We start from the raw sequence: 21,414 nt of genomic DNA on the forward strand, positions 1-21,414 counted from the left end.
AGTTTCTTCTTAAAATGTGTATTTTCAGAATTACAATGCTTACATTTTAAACAGTCTTAATACAGTGGTTTTAATCTAACAATATATTACATAATATGAAAAATGACTTTTCATAGTAAACCATGAAAATGGAATTAATACCTGCAGTGTCAAAGTCACCAACTTGTCACCTTTTCCAGTCACAAAATCCCAACACATTGTATTAATGCTTGGGGGTCTTACAGCCTGATGTATAAAGGATGAATAAATGTAGAGAAAGGAGTATTTTCATGAAAAATAAAATTTAAAAACCAGGTAGGATTTAAAGAACACAGTTGAGAGTAAAACATTTAGATCAGCCCAGTTTGCCCTTTTATAAAAAGTAGTATAGCTTTTCATTTTATATACAAACCTGGAGTGTCTGACTTCATTTTAAAACTTAATTTTAAGCACTAAAGAAAATTTGAATAGAAGCCTGTATTTTTTCTGCTAATTCTGTATGGGATATCTAGCGTCTCCACTAAGAGTAATTAATACAGGAATCTGACCCTCCTGGGCTGTGCTGACAATGGAACTGTTGTAGGTAAAATCATTTTCTGATTAAATACAACAATTTCCACATTAGAATCAGAAGAGTTATAATTTTTCCAATCATAGGACATCCCATGAAATTCACAAAAATTATAACTTATTTTATTTTCCATTTGACAGTATTTACATGTTCCACAGATATTTGTAAAACAGCTGCAAATTCCTTGCTTTTTAGATACACATTGTATATCTGGCTTCACAATTATTTAACATCTCTTGTCTTTATCAACAAAACCAGCTTGTCTCAAATACATAGACCTTACTTTACATAAAACAATAAAAATCCAATTACAGTTACTCTTTTAGGACTTTTATGATAAACATTAAGAAAAAAATGACAATTTTGGGTAACATTCTTCTTTGTCTTAAAGAGGCAGAAGCATTCATGTAACATAGTTTGCAAAAGATCTTTTGGGTAATTAGGGGGAAAAACTGATAAATTTGATTTCATTCCATCTTCAGGCAATAAGAAAGCGCTGTAAACATTTTAAATTTCCTCTTCACTTTCTTCCTCTAAATATATACGAAGTTGGATAATTTCATCCTGGGAGTAGAACTAGATACAAGAAAATCAGAGAGTAATAAATAAAACATTTAATCACATTCCCTCTTCCAGAAGGTAAGAGAGAAAGGGTAAGAAGGAAAGCTACATTATAGACTAGGGAAGGCTCCCAGGCTGACAACACGGATTACAGGCTCTTCTGACAGAATCAAATCTCCCATCTCTTTATTCACAGGACTTGGTAGAAATGCAGGGCAATCGTCAATTTTTATGATAAAAAATCCTTATTTTAGAAACCCTAAACTATCATTAGATTCTGAAGTTCTAATTTGCTAACTAGTTTGACCAAGTTTGTTAAACTGCACATGAAGAAGATAAATTTCTGGGAAGTTTAAATACACAATTATTTATCTTCTTTACACGTCTCCAATTTCTACAAATGAAAAAGACGTAGAAGGGAAAAAAAATCACGTCACCTTTATTTATTCAATGAGCTAAAAGACAACACAGAGAATACTGGAAATGACAGCTGTCGCGTTTCCCCAGTCTTTGCCTCCTTCCTCCCACGCCCCACTGCCTCCCGCAAGCACCGTGCTGGGCAGGAACCCGGTGCTCCTTCTCTCCACGACTTGCACATCCACGGGGATTCACACGAGGGCCACCCGCTGCTGGACCCAATTCTATCTGCTTGCGCTAATCTTGTCAAGTTCAATTCCAAGCACGCTTGCCCAGGAAATTAAGAGTACTATTTCATATGTACAAAAATACATCGCTTTGGAGAGCTGGAAAAGGTTTAATACGTACAACACTTATTTACAAGCTGTGACTTTCACACCTGTAAAAACAAACACACTTATTTTTGTCCTTGATTTTTGGTGCAACTTACACATAAACATTACATCAGTTAGTCTGTATTTTTAAAAATAATAAATCAACCATATGTACAATAAAATTTACAACCGAAAGCAAATAATCCATTGGAACAGTGTGACTGCAACTCAGTAGACCAGCGGAGGACATTCCAGGACTTGAGTCCTTCCCTACAACCAGACTAAAAACACACTGAGGACCTCTCTCATCCTCACGATGGAACATCTTAATTTCTAAGACTTAAGGTGCAAAAGAAAAATAATGATTATACAGCTACAATTACATGTAAAGACTTTAAAGGGACAGAAAAACGTATTAACCCCCACATATATAATAATCATTAAATTAAATACATATTTAACTCCCAGTGCATATGATATTCTATCAACATTATGGGGGACCACAGGGTTCCAGAAACATTTATCCCTAAACCACCTCACCGCCGAGGAGTTCCTCACAGCCGGGTCTCAGCTTTCTTCAGTACCTTTCACGTGGCTCCGGCTGATGGGCCTCCAGGTCCCCCAGCTCCGGCATCCCAAGGCACAGAAGGGGTTATGATCCCTCCCTCCCCCCACCCACCTCCCCTAGAAGGGTGTTACTCTAGAAAAGCACAACGAGAGGATCTGCGGTAAACGGCTGTTTTACCCCTTAGGGGACACAAATCCACTCCGATCAGGAACCTGGGCAGCTGTGTGACCAGAAAGGCACACACATGTCACTAAGAATGCAAGGCCTGCTGAGTGTCTACCTGAAAGACAAATGGCCTTCCACGAAGAGCCAGCAGACAGAGGCTGCTTCGTGCAGACAGCATGGGCGGAGACTTTCATGAGCAGTGTGTGAGGTAGGGGAGGGAGGCTGGAGCTCTGAGTAAGTGGCGTGGGACACCAGCATGGGGACGGGGTGAGAAAAGCAGGAATCTGAGATCACAGGCGGCATGAAAACAACAGAACTCGGCTGGCCAGCTGCATGATGACGCTCTCTGATGTCCCCACAGCCAGGCAGGACCACTGAAGGTCTGGCTGGAGCCAGAACGGAGAAGAGTCCAGTCACAGTCCCATAAAGTGCACTCCTAGCTGGGCCGTGGCATGTGTTCACCCCAGCGCTGTCATGTTACACTGACTTCCAGGACGTGGTCATCTTGGCTGGGGATGACCAGGACTTGCGTGCCTGAGCTGGAGTTGAAGACCTGGCCGGCCGGCAGTGCCTGCAGCCGGGGCATGGGCAGGCCTTTGTGCTCGCTGCTGCAGGCCGAGTGCACACTGCCCCTGCTCTTGAGGCTGCTGCTGTCTGGCTGGTCGTCCCCATGCTTGTCTACTGACAGGCTGTCGTTTTCTATCCAGCTGTCTGCAAAACACACAGGAAGTTAGACCCAAGCTGGGTCCACACTCACCTGGGGACTGGCAAAGCCACATGGAGCCAGGCTGAACATGCAGAATGCCACCCGACGCTGCCCCTTTACAGAGCACTCTGCGCACAGAGGCTTAGTTTCAGAGCCGGTGCCTGAGATTCTAACAGCAGACGAGGCTTCTGGTACCAGTTTCTACTGGCACTGAAAACATGCCGCTTGTTCTCAAACCCGCTCACTCACAAGCTTTGGCACTGAAAACATGCCGCTAGTTCTCAAACCTGCTCACTCACAAGCTTATTAGCTCTCGCACAAAGTAATCACCTGCTCGAATACTGAAGGTAAACTTTTTCTTAAAAAGTCCTTACCAGCGTCCAGTTGGGAGGAGTGCGCAGAATGATGGGGGAGGTACTTGAACAGCCTGACGTCGGGCAGAGGGAGATACCCCGCGAAGAGTGGCATTACTTCCATGTGGACCCTGTGAGTGGCCCGAGCAGCCACTGGCATGGAGATGACACCGCAGCTTTTCCCACACACTGCCCAATTGCTACTGTTGTCGACAACTGAAACGAGAGGAAACGCTGTGTCACCCAGGATGGGCCTTCAAGTACTCGGGCGAGAGTCTCAGCCATCGTTACCCAATCTTCTCACCCAACGGTGTCTGACAAAACACCACAGACACAGAGCCCAGTGCCTTGTAGCTGCACCTGAAGATACAGCCATGCACTTTCACGGTGACAACACCTATTTCACTGAGTCCAACTTCAATTCGTTCTGGATTAGAATGAATTATGCTGGACGTGTACAGAAAACGGCATTTTTCCTGTGAGGTTAATAAATGAATTAATTTTGATATCAAATTTTTGTGTCATCTTCCAAAGTATGGTTACTTTGGCAGTTAAATGAGTTCTGTCTGGTAAGTGACAGTCTCCAAGACCACTGGGTCTGAAGCCAACTCTGCCACTCAGAAGAGCATCCCAAGGCCTCCAGGCTCAATGACCTCTGTATACTGGTGAGACCACCACCAGCCTCACAGAGCTGCTTTTTAAGGATGGAAAGAGAATATGTATGAGGGAACTACAAAAAGTTCACGCAAAAAGGGAATCCAGGCCGGGCGCAGTGGCTCACGCCTGTAATCCCAGCACTTTGGGAGGCCGAGACAGGAGGATCACGAGGTCAGGAGATCGAGACCATCCTGGCGAACACGGTGAAATCCCGTCTCTAATAAAAATACAAAAAAATAGCCGGGTGCGGTGGCGGGCGCCTGTAGTCCCAGCTACACGGGAGGCTGAGGCAAGAGAATGGCGTGAACCTGGGAGGCAGAGCTTACAGTAAGCCAAGATTGCGCCACTGCACTCCAGCCTGGGCGACTGAGCAAGACTCCGTCTCAAAAAAAAAGAATCCAAAGATGCAAATAGAAAATATAAGCTTTATGTCTCAACATAAGCCCCACTCAAGTCAAGACATGTTTGTAAGCAATGATGCCATTGCTTACAATGCCATTTAGTCCATCCCTGAAGAACTGGGAGGCCTGAGAATTTAGCCATGTCAAGGCAGTCTTTTTCTACATTATTAGCCGAATAAAAATGGGTGCCTTTTAAAGACTTTTTAAGATCAGGAAACAAAATAAGTCAGAAGGAGCCAAATCAGGCCCATAAGGTGGATGCCTCATGATTTCCAATAGAAACCCTCGCAAAGTTGGGCTCGTTGGAGGAATGAGCAGGAGCTTTGTCGTGGTGGAGGAGGACTCTCTGGTGAAGCTTCCCCAGGGGTTTTTCTACCAAAGCTCTTGCTATCTTCCTCAAAACACTCTCATAATACACAGATGCTGTTGTCCTTTGACTCTCCAGGAAGTCAATAAGCACAAGGCCTTGAGTATCCCAAAAACCTATTGCTGTGGCCTCTGCTCTTGACCGGTCTGCTTCTGCTCTGGCTGGGCAACCCCACCTCTTGGTAGCCATTGCCGTGTCTGCTTTGTCTTCAGAATGGTACTGGGAAGGCCACACTGCATCTCCTGTTAAAGTTCTTTGAGTAAATGCTTCAGGATCTTGATCCCATGTGTTTGAAGTTTCCATGGGAAGCTCTGCTCTGGTCGGCCGCGGACCTGGGTGTTAGGGTTTTGGCACCCACTGAGTGGAACGTTTGCTCACCTTTCTGTCCTAATTGCGTAAGCTGAACCAGTTGAGATGTCTGCGGTGTTGGCTCTCATTTCTGCTGTTGTCAGTTCTCTCCAATTAGAGCATGAACAAGGTGAATTTTTTCCTTGACAATGGATGTGGATGGTCTGCTTGCTGTGGCCTTAATCTTCAGCATCATCTCGTCCCTTCTTAAAACAAGATATCCATTTGCAAACTACTTAACTCTTTGGGGCATTATCCAAAGAATTTCATACTTTTCATAAAGCATCAATGATTTCACCATTCTTCCACCCAAGCTTCACCATAAATTTGATGGGTTTTTGTTTTTTTGTTTTTTTTTTGTTTTTTTTAGGCAAAGTTTCTCTCTTGTTGCCCAGGCTGGAATGCAATGGCGCAATCTCGGTTGGCTGCAACCTCCACCTCCTGGGTTCAGGCGATTCTCCTGCCTCAGCCTCCCAAGTAGCTGGGATTACAGGTGCACGCCACCACACCCGGCTAGTTTTTTGTATTTTTAGTAGAGACGGAGTTTCACCATATTGGCCAGGCTGGTCTCAAACTCCTGACCTCAGGTGATCCGCCCGCCTCGGCTGCCCAAAGTGCTGGGATTATAGGCGTGAGCCACCGCGCCCGGCCAGTGTTGGTTCCTGATTTAATTTTAGCAGAATTCATGTTGCTCTGATGGGGCTCTTTTAAACTGATGTCTCATCCTTCTTAGTGCCTCAAACTAGATCCTGCTCAGTGAGGAGGAGCTTATTTTGGTGCAAAAAGTGTTGAAATCCATGCATAGTTTTTTCATAATGTATCTTCCGTGATTTGTTTGAAGAACCCTTGTATGTAAAGCATTTAGTCCCACTCCTCGGACATGGTAGTGTCTTAATATATGGCAGGTGTTATTATTAACATTCATTATTAAAACAACCTTCATGTAATTCAATGCAATTCAAACACCTAAGTGATCATTCACTGGGACCAGCCCTGGAGATATGAAAGTAAGCAAGACAGGATCCTTGCCATCCAGTAGTAGTTGGCCTGGCAAAGAGGTCACAGCTTCCCATCATGAGGACACTGAGCAACCGCCCAGGGGGAGTGAGTGACCAGAAGGCCATGAGCAGCAGAGAAGGGCTCAGGGAGATGGACATTCTGTAGGTGGGAATGGCGGACCTTTGAGGGCAGGGGCTACTACAGGACACACAGAGGACCTAGGAGTGTCCGGAGGAAGGCAATGGAGTGACGGTTCTCAGAGTGTGGCTCTCAGGGCACCCACAAGCTCATAGCTTTCACACTGCTGCCTTTCCACGCTGCTGACCTCGGTGCTGCTGGGGCAACCACAATGGCGTGAACTCAGGAGCCAGATCACTGCCATGAACTCACAGCAGAAAACCAAAACAAAATGCCACGCTTCACAAAGTAGTCAAAAGTGTTCATTTTATTAAATTCAGCTCCTGAGTACACTTTTTTGGTTTTTTAATTGTGAAATGTTTATAGACTCACAAGAAGTTGTAAAAATAGTAGAGGGGTCACCTACCTTCATCACCAGCTTCACCCAACTATGCCATCTCATGTAACACAGGAAGCTGACATTGGTACCATACAGTGACCCAGGCTGCAGACCCCACTGGATTTCACTACAGAGTGAACCGGGCTGTAAACCCCACTGGATTTCACTACAGAATGAACCAGGCTGCAGACCTCACTGGATTTCACTACAGAATGAACCAGGCTGCAGACCTCACTGGATTTCACTACTGAGTGAACCAGGCTGTAAACCTCACTGGATTTCACTACAGAGTGAACCGGGCTGTAAACCTCACTGGATTTCACTACAGAATGAACCAGGCTGCAGACCTCACTGGGTTTCACTACTGAGTGAACCAGGCTGTAGACCCCACTGGATTTCACTAGAGTGAACCAGGCTGCAGACCCCGCTGGATTTCACTAGAGTGAACCAGGCTGCAGACCCCACTGGATTTCACTACTGAGTGAACCAGGCTGCAGACCCCACTGGATTTCACTACTGAGTGAACCAGGCTGCAGACCCCACTGGATTTCACTACTGAGTGAACCAGGCTGCAGACCCCACTGGATTTCACTAGACTGAACCAGGCTGCAGACCCCACTGGATTTCAATATGGAGTGAACCAGAATGTAGACCTCACTAGATTTCACTACAGAATGAATCAGGCTGCAAACCCCACTGGATTTCAGCACCTTTCACAGGCATTCTTTGGGTCTAATTCTATGGCATTTGTCACATGTGTAGATTCTTGTACCACCACAGCGGCCCTGGCCAAGTACTCTCCATTACCACAGAGGACGGCCTCCTGCTGCCTCCTGCTGCTCTGTGCAACACTGACCCGCCCTCCCTCTGCGGCTGGCATTTTGAGGGTGTCATTTAGAAATGGAATCACACAGTACACCTCCTTATAGAACTGGCTTTTTCTTAGTACAATGCCCTTGAGATCCAACCACAGCACTGTGTGAGTCAACAGTCCCTTCTGTTTCATTGCTGAGGAGGAATCAGATGTGCCAGTTTGTTTAACCACTCTCAAGCTGAAGGACGTTTGAATTATTTCCATTCTTGAGTGCTTGTGTTCTTGACATTCTCCCGGTCTCTGCTGCAGAATGACAGCTGGCTCAGGGAAAGCACGTGGGGAGCGCTCAGTGCTGTGAGCCGAAATAGCTGCTGTTTTCACAGAACACCCTTTCCACTTGCAAGAGTGCTGGGGAAGCTAGTTATTCAGTGTTGGGTATTTGGCAGACGTTTGATGAAAAATGAATGATGTAAGCCTGTCACTTCGAAGAAAACAACATGAGTATTTGCTGCCAATGATGCCATCTAAGACTGAGCAAAAATCAGAATTTTGGAAAACTTACACTTGCCGCTGTGAGCTTAAAAGAGTCCTGATGCTCCAAGCTCTCCCTGAGAGATCACAAATGCAGATTTTAAAAAAATATTGTCAAACGAAAGGTGCCCCCATTTGGAAGATCTGCACAACTCAGGAAGCTATGCTTCTCACGTGACTAATGGCACAGGGTGTCATGCTATGATGCCTGGGTAAAAGAACCACTCAACATGCAAGAGAGGCCGGGTGCAGTGCCTCACACCTGTAATCCCAATACTCTGGGAGGCCAAGGCGGGAGGACTGCTTCAGCCCATGGGTTTGAGACCACCTACCTTCATACATAAGCTTTGTCGAAAAATGCTCATCAGATTCGGTCAGTGCTTCATCCTTATCCACCTCCAAGAGGTCTGAGAGCCTCGTGATCAATACCTCCAGGGAGCAGAGGGAGCCTGTTCTGCAGTACTCCATTCCCGAAGGGGGAAAGATCTCAGCCTTCACATTGTATAATGTCTGGGCAGGAAAGGGAGAGAAAAGAAAGGAAATGTATCTAACAGTTCTCAAGAAATGCAACTAGAGGCAAAAGAAGAGCTGCCCGCAGACCCTGGAGAGCTGAGGAAAGACACTTATCTGCTCGGCTGGCCTTAGAGCAACTGTGGCCACTCACTCTCAATAATTCTCATGGGAGATGCAATGTTTTCGGAAGTCCTACACCCCCAACCTTAACATCCTTCTTCAAATTATGAATATTTCCAACTGCAGGAAGAAAGGCTAGCACAGCGACCCTCCCGCTGCCTATCACCCGGATCCCAAGATCTCAGCATGTTGATGCCTCAGCATCACCGATCGAGCCATGTACATTTCTGTATTTGCCTGAGGTAATTTAAAGCGAATTTCAGGCCAGGCATGGTGGCTCACGCCTGTAATACCAGCACTTTGGGAGGCCGAGGTGGGCAGATTAATTGAGGCCAGGAGTTTGAGACCAGCCTGCCCAACGTGGTGAAATCCCATCTCTACTAAAAATACAAAAATTAGCCGGGTACAGTGGTAGGTGCCTGTAATCCCAGCTACTTGGATTACTTAGCAGGAGACTCCCTTGAACCCAGGAGGCAAAGGCTGCAGTGAGCTGAGATCACGCCACTGCACTGCAACCTGGGTGACAGAGCAAGACTGTCTCAAAAAAAAATAATAATCAGATAAAAAAATAAAGCAAATTTCAGACAACCTGTTATTTTGCCCCATCTACTTCAGTATGCATTACTAAACACTAAGGCCTTTTTCTTACCAAAACACAAAGCTATTATTACAACTAGCAAAAGCAACAGGAATTCCTTGGTATAACCCAATTCAGTCCATAATCTGCTTTGTCCATGTTTTCTTTCCATAATCAACCTATTCTCAGTGGTTATTCAAATATGCTTAACATTCTACCACCACCCATGGCGAACAATCACAACTCATCCGCCACCGCAAAGATGAAAAAGGGCTCGCGCAGCTCCACTTCTGAAGGGAAGCGGGTGTGTGCACATGCGTGCATGTGTGTAATACAGTATAACTTGACTTAAAAGTGTTCTATTGGCATTGTAAAACGTTCAAAGAAGATATTTCAGTATATTAAGAAGTGTCTGTCTGGAGTCTGAAGCCAAGATGAAGTCGTCTGCTGGGAGTTCACAGCCTAAACAGCAGTCCTGAGCGTGGCCTTTCTAGGTGATCTCCTACCAAATCCCCAATTACCTCTGTTTGGACATGGGACAAACTCCCACCAGTCTCAACAGGGGCCATGCTGGGACTTCCTGATGTTCTCGAGCCACAGGGCAGAAAAGATCCCAAATACACAGATGCAAAAATGCCAGCCGTGGGCCCGGATACCCGTAGGTCCTGGGAACTGAAGCAGTGGAATGCTGTGCTAGAGGCCCCTGAAATACCTCCTCCTGAGAAGCTTCTGGCTGGAGCACAGTGTGAATGTTTCTGAATCCAGCAAAGAATGCAGACTTGCCTAAGGGCTTGAAGGACACCCAGAGTTGCAGTAGGACAAAGTGGGGTGTGCTGAGACCTGCGTGTGCCTGAACATTGCTCTCAGCTGCATCTGGGAAGGAGAGTGGCTGGGGGAAAGCACAGCGCAGGGTGAGTAGCAGGGGCCTCACCTGGCAGCACCTGGAGCTCAGGCACAGTGACCAGAACTGCGGAGCCTCTTCAAAGCGACACGCGAGCACTTACGGCCAGCTGGTCTCTGACAGCGAGGCCAGGGTCACCCCACAGGGAGGAAAGCATCATTATGACAGATGGGATAGGGACACCTGATGGGTCACTTGAAAAGAACAAATTTGGACCCTACCTCTTACCATACACAAAAATTAAGTCAAAGTAGATCACAGACCTAAATATAAGTGCTGAAATTACGAACATCTTGGAAGAAAATGCAGGAGAAAATCTTTTTGACCAAAGGCAATGATTTTCTAGGTCCAAAGCAAAAAATTCAAGCAATAAAACAGAGAGTTGAATTGGATTTCATCAAAATTTAAAACTTTTGTGCTTCAAAGGACAACAAATGGAAGAAAATATTTGCAAATCATACGTAAGGACCTGGTACCTAGGATATATAAAGAATTTACAATTCAATAATAAAAAACAAATAACCCTATTTAAACATGGGGAAAGGAGTTGAACAGACATCCTTCCAAAGGCGGCAGAAAAATGGACCACATGCCCAAGAGAAGCAGCACAACATCACTAGCCACTGGGAAAACGCCTGCCAACTGGAACGGCCACAACCAAAAACACAGTGAGACAAGTGCTGGCAGGACACACAGAAGCTGGGACTCTCTGGGTCCCAGCTGGAATCCACTATGTTGCTGGTGGGAATGTAGAGCCCTCTGGAAAAAGTTTGGCAGTTGCTCAAAAAGCTAACCATAGAGTTACCCATATGACCCAGAAATTCCACTCAGGTCTTTACCAGGAGAATTGAATAGATATGGTCCCATAAAAACCCATACTTTGGGCCGAGCATGGTGGCTCACGCCTGTAATCCGAGCACTTTGGGAGGCCAAGGTGGGTGGATCACGAGGTCAGGAGTTCAAGACCAGCCTGGCCAAGATGGTGAAACCTCGTCTCTACTAAAAATACAAAAAATTAGCCAGGCATGGTGGCACGCGCCTGTAATCCCAGCTACTCCGGAGGCTGAGGCAGAGAACTGCTTAAACCTAGAGGGGTGGAGGGTGCAGTGAGCCAAGATTACATCACTGCACTCCAGCCTGGGAGACAGAGCAAGACTCTGTCTCAAAAAAACAAAAACAAAAACAGAAAAAACCTGTACTTTGGCTGGGCGCAGTGGCTCACATCTATAATCCCAGCACTTTGGGAGGCCAAGGCAGGTGGATCACCTCAGGTTGGGAGTTTGAGACCAGCCTGACCAACATAGAGAAAGCCCGTCTCTACTAAAAATGCAAAAAATTAGCTGGGTGTGGTGGTGCATGCCTGTAATCCAGCTACTCGGGAGGCTGAGGCAGGAGAATTGCTTGCACCTGGGAGGCAGAGGTTGCAGTGAGCTGAGATCGTGCCATTGCACTCAAGCCTGGCAACAAGAGCAAAACTCTGTCTCAGAAAAATAAATAAATAAAAAGAAAAATCATGAGCCAGGTGTGGTGACACATGCCTGTGGTCCCAGCTGCTCGGCAGGCTGAGGTGGGAAGATCATGAGCCCAGAAGGTCCAGGCTGCAGTGAGCTATGATTGTGCCACTGCACTGCAGCCTGGGGGACAGAGTAAGACCCTGTCTCATAAATAAATAAATTATTTATATATAAATTATTATTATATATTATTATTTAATAATTTGTGATTTTATTTATTCATTTAAATGTATTAAATAAGGCATTATATAAAACATGAAGGTCAAAACAATTTGTCTTGTTTGGAAGAAGATAGAAAAAAACTGCTAATATCAAAACTATAAAGACAAACACTTCAAATCAACATGGTTTGACAATTTCAAACAGTAAAGAGAAGAAAAGGAAGTATCACAAAATTGTAAAACATTAAGTCGAATAATCTCCCTAAAGGAACACAGCACACACCTCTATCTACTCACCTAGCTCAAGGCTACACTTCATTCCACACTCAAATTGGCTTCTAAAACATGATGCACAAGTTCTAAGAAAATCTTCACAATATTCAGCTAGCAAGTTTTCAGCTTTTCTTTGAAAAACTAGAGATATGCCTTAGAAAGCAATGCCCCCGAAGATGAAATGACTCCAAGAAATATTTCCAGGGAGTTACTAAGTCAACATGAGAAAGGGAAAAAGAAGAAAAAAGGAGTATTTGGGCCTTCCAAATGACAAACACTCCTCTCAGAGATGCCCCCAGGAGTGTGGGCATCTCAGATGTGTCACTTGAGAAGGACCTGGGGTTCTAAAATAAAGATAGTCGATGATTCAACTACCCTAGCAACTGTTTTTCTCCAGCTGCTCCTTCATTATGTTGGCAGAAGCTGTCTATTCAGTTCTTCAGATTATAAAGAACATAATGCCATCTTTCATTTTTCCACCCCACCCTCCCAAAATAATACATCACTTACAAAAAAATTTTCCACTTTAAATTCATAAGTATACGGCTTTAAGGAGATAGACAGCTGTTCCTCAGAAGCTGGGGAAAATCCAACAGAGAACCGGCAATGCAGAGAAGGGGGAGGCTCTTCTGTCCACTTGAGTTCCCAGACGAAGAACACCGACTGCTTGCTGTAGATGGGCTGGAAAGAGAGTCGGGGGTCACTGTTCACACAGCACCATAACCGCAAAGACAACACAGACACTGCAGCGAAACACATGCCATGCGAAGGGTGCTGAGCAGACACCATGGGCAGGCCTCTGCCTCACAGCACGCCTGTGCACGCTGCTTTAGGCCCCACAGCACCTGTCCCTGCCCTAACTCCCTTTGCCTGGCCTTGTCCCAGCAGAAGATTGTACAAAATTGGTAAATCTTTAATTTTTTATGATTCCATAAGTTTTATATCATATGAGATCATTAAAAAGTAGCTTAATTTTTTTTTTTTTTTCTTTTTGAAACGGAGTCTCCCTCTGTCGCCCAGGCTGGAGTGCAGTGACATGATCTCGGCTCACTGCAACTTCTGCCTCCTGGGTTCAAGTGATTCTCCTGTGTCGGCCTCCCGAGTAGCTGGGATTACAGAAGCATGCCACCATGCCCAGCTAACTTTTTTTTTTATTTTAGTAGGGATGGGGTTTCCCCGTGTTGCCCAAGAGGGTCTTGAATTCCTGAGCTCAGGCAATCCACCTGCCTCGGCCTCCCAAAGTGCTTGGATTACAGGTGTGAGCCACCGCGCCCCATCAATTTTTTTTTCCCCTTTTTTTAGAGACAGGGTCTCACTCTGTCACCCAGGCTGGAGTGCCATGGCGTGATCACAGCTCACTGCAGCCCAACCTCCCAGGTTCAAGAGATCTTCTCACCTCAGCTTCCTGGGTAGCTGGGAATACAAGTGTGTGCCACCATGCCTGACTAATTTTTGTATTTGTAGAGATGGGGTTTGCTATGTTGCTCAGCCTGATCTCAAACTCCTGAGCTCAAGTGATCCACCCACCTGGGCCTTCCAAAATGTTGGAATCACAGGTGTGAGTCACCATGCCCAAAGGATATTAATGGATATTAATTAATATATAGCATATCCCATGCAGCTCCAAAACAGGGGAATATATCATCAATTAATTAAAAAGTACATCTTGGCTAGAGGTGGTGGCTCATGGCTGTAATCCCAACACTTTAGGAGGCCAAGGTGGGTGGTTCACCTGAGGTCAGCAGTTCAAGACCAGCCTGACCAACATGGTGAAACCACGGCTCTATTAAAAATACAAAATTAGCTGGGTGTGTTGGCAGGCGCCTGTAATCACAGCTAGTCGGGAGGCTGAGACAGAAGAATTGCTTGAACCCAGGAGGCAGAGGTTGCAGTGAGGCAAGATCACACGATTGCATTCCAGGCTGGGTGACAAGAGCGAAACTCCATCTCAAAAAAAGATAAATAAAAATTTAAAAAACAAAATAAAAAGTAAGTCTTTACATCCAGCCAATTATTTTATATTTAAATTATTTTAGGAACCAGCACAACCTGATGTATGGGTTGAACACTGCTATTACATGTAGAGTCCACACCTAAAAGCACAGTGTCAAGCTCCAGGACTATCTGAAAGAGCTAACGGATTAGTGGGGGAGAATCCTTTGAAAATGCTGAAGATTCAGACATACATTAAGAAAGCCTTCGAGCTCTAAACACTCAGCATTTACTGCCTAAAAACATATGTGAAAAATCAACAGAAAAAGCAAGGTCAAGATTCAGCCAGGCAGGGAGGCATAAACAGAAAAAGCAAGGTCCAGATGCAGGCACGAGCATGGCTCTTTTACAAAGGCACCGACGTGTCGGGCACCATCGCTCTGGCACTGGCAGGCATCACGCTCCAGGCAGAGTGGAGCAGTGCCCATGCAATCAACAGTGCGTTCAAACAGAAGCTTGTACCTGCACACATCTATGCATACAGTGGGACCAGTTTCAGATTTAATTCTTCTAAAAAGAAGAATTCATCCATCCAGCCACCCACTTACTCAGCAGCAAGCCCCGATCCAGCCTCAGGGCAGCCGGAGGAGCTGCACAGGAGCCTTTACTCATCAGCAGTGCAGCTGTTCTATCTAAAGGCTCGATCGCAACACATACTACATCATTTCCGTACACTCCGGTTCTCTGTTGAGAAGTTATGCTCAGGTCTACACAATGTTTACCTGCTGGGACTGCGTGTTCAGTGGTACTAGTTGCAGGTCGGTACTATCACTGGTATCTACAAGATAACTATCTGACAGCTGAAAGTCAAGTTCTGACAAATTCTGGACACAAACTTGAACATATTTCCTAAAGCGGAAAAACAAGAAGTATTATTTTGATATGTAAGAACTTTATTAAATATATCTTAGCTTTGTTAAGGAGACCCTCTCTGTCTAGGGAATCAAAAAAGCAGCAAAGCAAAGTAAGCTACGTTGTTGCATATGTTTCTCCTTCAGATTTCACACCAAAAAGTGTCAGAAAAAAATAAACCTTTTTGGCTGGGCACGGTGGCCCACGCCTGTAATCCCAGCACTTTGGGAGGCCAAGGTGGGCAGATTATGAGGTCAGATCGAGACCATCCTGGCCAACATGGTGAAACCCCATCTCTATTAAAAATACAAAAATTAGCCAGACTTGGTGGCACGTGTCTGTAATTCTGTAATCCCAGCTACTGAGGAGGCTGAGGTATGAGAATCGCTTGAACCCAGGAGGCAGAGGTTGCAGTGAGCTGAGATCGTGCCACTGCACTCCAGCCTGGTGACAGGGCGAGACTCCGTCTCAAAAAAATAACAAATAATAATAAACAAACATTTTTAAAGAGGCGATTTCTGTGAGGAAATGGAAGAAAGAATATAGTTTCTGACCAGCCTTATTATAAAGTGATCATGGCTGGTCACCCTCACTGGCCTATGGGGAGCCACAGGGAGAGAGCAGCGGCCCTCCTCATTAGAGGTAAAGACTCTCCATTGAGAGAGGAAAGGCAGGGCTTATCTCCATTTCCATTACATGCAAAGCTTTGAAAAATAATAATAATAGTTATTATTTTTTGAGACAGAGTATTGCTCTTATCGCCCAGGCTGGAGTGCAATGGCACGATCTTGGCTCAATGCAACCTCCATCTCCCGGGTTCAAGCAATTCTCCTGCCTCAGTCTCCAGAGTAGCTGGGATTACAGGTGCGTACCACCATGCCCAGCTCATTTTTGTATTTTTAGTAGAGATGGGGTTTTGCTATGTTGGTCAGGCTGGTGTTGAACTCCTGACCTCGTGATCCGCCTGCCTCGGCCTCCCAAAGTACTGGGATTACAGGCGTGAGCCACCGTGCCCAGATGAAAAATTTTTTAATAAGGTTCTTTTAGAGATTATTGATGTTTTTAACCATTAATATCTACAGCTCCCTTTGCTGTGATTTGAAGGGGAAGAAAAGCTGCTAGTATAATGTTCCATTCTAAACATGGTTCTGACATTTTTGTTTCCAAATTATCCAAACATCGTCAATGGATAAAAAGTTGCGGGCAGAGGCCAGGCCAGCATCCCGAGCACAGTGATCAATGCTAGCACCGTCACTAAGGTGGGGCACCTGGACACCGTGGGCCCCCCATGCAGTCAACAGGAAGCACACAGCCCCGCCTGCCTCAAAGCAGAATCGGAGTCTACTCAAGCCTTTAGGGCGGCTGTTTTCCACTGAGGCAAGTCCGCCCCACCCAGAGGACACTGGGCAGTGTCTACAGACATCTGTGGCTGCCACACCTGGGGGTGGGGAGTGCTACTGGCATCTCGTGGGAGAGCCTGGGGTGCTGCTCAACACCCTACAGCACACAGGACAGCCCCTACAACAGAGTTATCTGGCCCAAAATGTCACTCATGCTGAGCTTAAAAGTTCCTGTTCTAGAGGTTGCAGGCAACTGACAAGAGATACAGGGACAGGGGAATTAGTTAAACAAATCCAGCCAGATCCAGAAAGGTGGGCCTCCAGAGGCAACCCGGCCTGCGTGTGAATAAGTCGATGGCTTGAAAACAGGGAAGAAAGGATGAACAGAGATCTAGTGGTCTGATGGAGATTTTGGATCCCAAGTCACACAAACCAACTATAAAAGGTCATTTTCAGACAGTTGGGAAAATCTGAATATGAACTGGGTGTCATAGGACACCAGGGAATTGTAATTTTAAGAGACAAACAATGGCCTTGTGGTCACATAAGAAGACATCCTTTGTCATCACGAAGGCCAGCTTTGAACATTAGGAACCTCCGCTTAGAAGAGTCCTGGGAAACCAGCCAGGGCCTGCACACCACGTCTCTGTTACCGTGTTCCTGAAGACAGCAGGGCGTGCGTGGTCCTGAAGGGAACACTGAAGGTCAGTGCGATGACCGTGGAGTAGATGGACCACGGGCAGTCAATTGACACCTGAGGAGGAAGCACAAAGACACTCTCTGACCACTCGCCCGACGGACAGCACAGCCACCACCACTGCTGCCCAGATACACCTGCAGTGCCTGCCCACACCCTAGTCATTTTATTATGGCTTCCACCACTCGTTATGCAGGAAGCAAAGCCTTACCTAACACATACACAAACCAACGAGAAATAGGACACTAAGTCTAGAGACAAGAGAAACGAACACAGAACTGGCAAGACGTGCACCTGTCACCAGAATCATCTCAATGGCGGAAGAGCACAGCCGTCCCCTAAGCAACAGACCCACCTGCTGCTCCCATAAACGCAGGACCACAGTGCCATGTTTCAATGTGCACAGGGTTTTGACACAGTGCTTTCAGTCATATATTTCCAGATGACATTAGTCAATGAGTACTCCATATTTAATGAGTTATCTAAGCATTTAATCCATGTGAGGCTGAATATGTAACTGAAAACCAAATCAGTTTAGGGGCACAGGGAGGACAAAGATATTACATCCCTTAAGGGCAGGAATGAAGCAAGTCTCAAGCCTTATTCCCCACAGGGAAGAGGTGAATACCCCAGCACGCACCGTGCGTGCCACCAATGCCAGGGAAAAGCAGGATAACACGGCACACGGCACAGGTGCCGCCAGCGCCAGGGAACAGCGGGATACTCGGGCACCCGGTACAGGTGCCGCCAGTGCTAGGGAAGAGCGGGATACTCGGGCACACAGCACAGGTGCCACCAGCGCTGCATGTTCCTGCTGAGCTGAGCGCTACCTTCGCGAATGGTGAACGTCTGTGTGAGTTAAGGGAAAGACACTTCCTCAGGTATCTTCAAAAACTGAACATTACAACATTCTTCTTCAGGTGTGGACTTGTCTGGTAACTTCGTGCTTTGGAAAGATGGCATTCCTTGCCCTTTTTCCCCCACTGCTCTTGGGCATCTACTGCGACCCTCAGCCTGTTTTAGAGCCCTCAGGATTGATTTCTGGGCTACAAGACTTGGGCACACCCTGAGTAACATGATGTAGTGACACATTCCATGAGCTGATTTCCTATGGATCTGGGACCGAAATCACATCTTTCGCAAGTAACTGTCAGTGAGTACCAGCACCAAAGCCTAAAACGAGACAGCTCCTCCCCGGATGAGCTTATGATGTTTCAGTGGACAGACACCGAGGCACACATGACACAGTCCTCCTCTGGCCTCGTCACTGGTCAAATAGACATGACCCAAGTCTGATGCCCCTCATGCCTAGGCCGGCCCTAACCTCTTACAGGGAACTCCCTGTGGCCCCTGGCACTGAGAGGGAAAGGTAGAGCTGGCTTGCCTCTGTCCTTGCAAAAAATGCACCCCTTATCTAAGAAAGGGTGATTCACAGAACTGCTAACCACACGGCCAGGGCGTCAGGAATCGGAAGGAGCCAGGCTACCAGCAGGCATCACTACATCGCCTTTCCCAGCAGGTGGGCGGGTAGGGAGGCCCCACAAGCTAAGCTCCTCCACTGCCCCGACTCACTTTGTGGTCTGTGGTAACCATGCAGTGGCCAGTTTTCTGTTTGTCCTTATGCTTCCTGTGGGGCTCTGCCATCCCCAGCATGTCACTCTCCCCTCCAAGTGCTGGGGCTGAAGGTAAAGAGAGAACTTCCAGTTCAAATTCGATCACATGGTATGCAGGCGCAACAGGCAGACTGATGCTCGTGACCTTGTCGGAGGACTGAATCCGGAGCGCAGCATCAGAAGACTGTTCTGCGAAAGACAGAAAAAGTCACTTCAAAGCTGTTCTCTCGGTTTCACTTGTCCTTTTCCTTACAGCAGGTGATGGCCCAGCAGTGAGGCCACCGCTCAACCTCTCCCGCTCCTGCGCACCTGGCAGGCAAACCCAAGAACAAAGCCCCTAGGACAGAGCGGCCCAGTGTAAAAGCCGGCAGGCAGGAGCCCAGACCCATCATTGCTCACAAGCTGAAGACAGGAAAAGGACATTTCCCACAGGGCCCACCCAAGCCCTACGTTATGTCCCTGCATGACCACCTCCCATTCCGTCTCATCTGCAGATCCACCCCCACCCCCAGGGGATCACGGTCCTCCCCTTCCCCTTCTTCATGGCTGGGGCTGGGAGGATGGAGTGCTCAGGGCTCTCAGCAGCACCGACGAGGGCTGCTCTGCTTTTGCTTCTCGGGAGCAGGGCCAGCCTGGGGTGGACAGGGTCTGGCAGGCATCGCCGTGCAACGTGATGCCACATCTCCTATCCTCCGTCAGGCAAGCACTGCTTGGCCACTCAGCGTGTGAACCACTGTCGGTTTACCACCTCAAATGGGACCCCAGCACAGGCACCAGGCTATTGTGCTCCTATGGAACACTGACTCCAGACACTGTTGAGGGGCACTCAGCAGGACGGCAGCAAGGCCAGGCTCACCCTCACACCCACACAGCGCAGGGCAAGGTGGACGTCCTCCTCGGGCCTGGGTGGTCGGCACCTCACCTCTCGTGTTGGAGTAGACCATGGCCCTGCTCTCCGCCTGGCACAGAATAAGCATGGCTTCTGCATTGCTCAGCTGCAGGCTGTCTCCATTCTTTATCGTATAATGGCCGGTAGTGACAGTGAACTTGACTTTCTGAGGAATGCCTGCCAGAAGGCTATCTAAAGGAAAAGAGATCACGGCTCAGCACCACTGCCAACCAGAAGACAGCAAGTCAGGGCCTACAATGGGGTGAAAAGGGGCTCTGTTTCTTTTATTTACTATGAAAGATTTGCTCCTTTGGGATCTCCATGAATTCCCTCTATTTCCATTCCCTTCTGCCCTAACTTTTCATCTCAATGATGTGGACCACAGGGCTGCAGGAGAACCTTGCTGGGGAAAAAAGAATTCTGTGAGTCAAGGAGTCTTATCCCCATCTGGGTTTAGCAAGTCAGGGATTATGATCATGACTATGTCTCCGAGGGTCACAAAATTTGCCTGCCAATAAGCAGTAGGAGAGAATCAGATAATGAAGCTTAAGACTGTAAACAAAACTTGACTGTGTTGGTGTTGTTCAAATATTCAAGACATTCTCTGGCTTTTTCAGCTTCAGGCCACAGGCTTTTGGGTTAAGAACAGTCAGCAGTCAGGTGGCCCCCCTCACTCCCAGACAGCAGTGAGGGGCAGGAGTGAGCTGAGGCCTCTGAGAATCCTGTCGCAGGGAAGGCAGAAGGCAGGCAAGATACCAGGACTCGGGGTAGAGTGGACAGAGACAGCGGACACTAGGCGGGAAGCAGGAGCCAGGCCATGAGCCTGGCACTGCAGACACTGGGCCATGGGGAGGGCAGGGCCTGCTGCCTGGTGCTTCAGCTCCCCTGCAGGAATCAAGTTCAGCTTCTCTACACAACGTTCCGATGGAAGAATCACTGGAGAGACCGACTGCTGTGTCCCACATCTGACAGCCTTTGCTGGTGGCCATGCAAGAGGCACGAATGTGGAAAAATAGGGAGAATGGGGGAATAACAGAAAAATGCTCTTTGTGATTTTTTCTTCCAAATAGAAGAAACAGGCAAATAAATAAATTGTTCCTAGCCTGAACAAAGGAGACATTCACTCACTCTTGTTCAGTTGCCACATGTTCTGCAATCATTTGTTTACAGCAACTCCTTCCAATTTTAGAACTTATCAGAAAGGACAATAGCTTTGAATTTCTCAAATGCCATGCCAGATGGACAAGTTTAATCATCCCTTTCAAAGGAAAACTTTTTTTTTTTTTTAAGAGATGGAGTTTTGTTCTGTTACCCAGGGTGGAGAGCAGTGGCGCAATCACAGCTCCCTGCAGCCTCAAACTCCTGGGTCAGGAAGCTGAGGCTCCAGCCTGCAGCTGGGACTAGAGGCCATGGCGCATCACTACACCCGGCTAATTTACTTCATTTTTTAACTTTGTAGAGACGGGGTTTTGTCATCCTGCCCCGACTGGCTTGCCCATGCTGGTCTCAAAGTCTTGGCCTCCCAATGTGCTGGGATCTGAGTATAGATCATAACTAAATCTAGTGTTTAGCATTTGAGACGTACTTCTAAGCAGGAAATTATATACACCTTATGAAACCGTGGTAGACATGAGCTGCTACTTGGCTAATGTAACCCTGTGAAATACACGTGTGGTCTTCAGCCCATTTCCAGGCGCACTAGCT

General features: G+C 46.9%; 1 protein-coding gene across 11 annotated transcripts in view; it reads right to left on the reverse strand.

Annotated features, from left to right (window-relative positions):
- Positions 1-2: 2 nt before the first annotated feature.
- The window catches only part of TRAPPC10 (trafficking protein particle complex subunit 10), a 99,111-nt gene continuing 77,699 nt past the window's right edge, over positions 3-21,414 (reverse strand). For 9 of the 11 annotated variants that reach the window (XM_077995134.1, XM_077995141.1, XM_077995137.1 and 6 more), the window contains 8 exons: positions 19,744-19,902; positions 18,781-19,010; positions 17,165-17,265; positions 15,042-15,168; positions 12,838-13,008; positions 8,601-8,778; positions 3,656-3,850; positions 3-3,286 (listed from right to left, as the gene is read on the reverse strand). In XM_077995134.1, coding sequence (XP_077851260.1) covers positions 3,048-3,286; positions 3,656-3,850; positions 8,601-8,778; positions 12,838-13,008; positions 15,042-15,168; positions 17,165-17,265; positions 18,781-19,010; positions 19,744-19,902 — 1,400 coding nt within the window. In that variant the 3' untranslated portion in view covers positions 3-3,047. 11 annotated transcript variants of the gene reach the window in all.

This window comes from Macaca mulatta, chromosome 3 (assembly GCF_049350105.2).
Source record: "Macaca mulatta isolate MMU2019108-1 chromosome 3, T2T-MMU8v2.0, whole genome shotgun sequence".
Lineage (NCBI taxonomy): Eukaryota > Metazoa > Chordata > Mammalia > Primates > Cercopithecidae > Macaca > Macaca mulatta.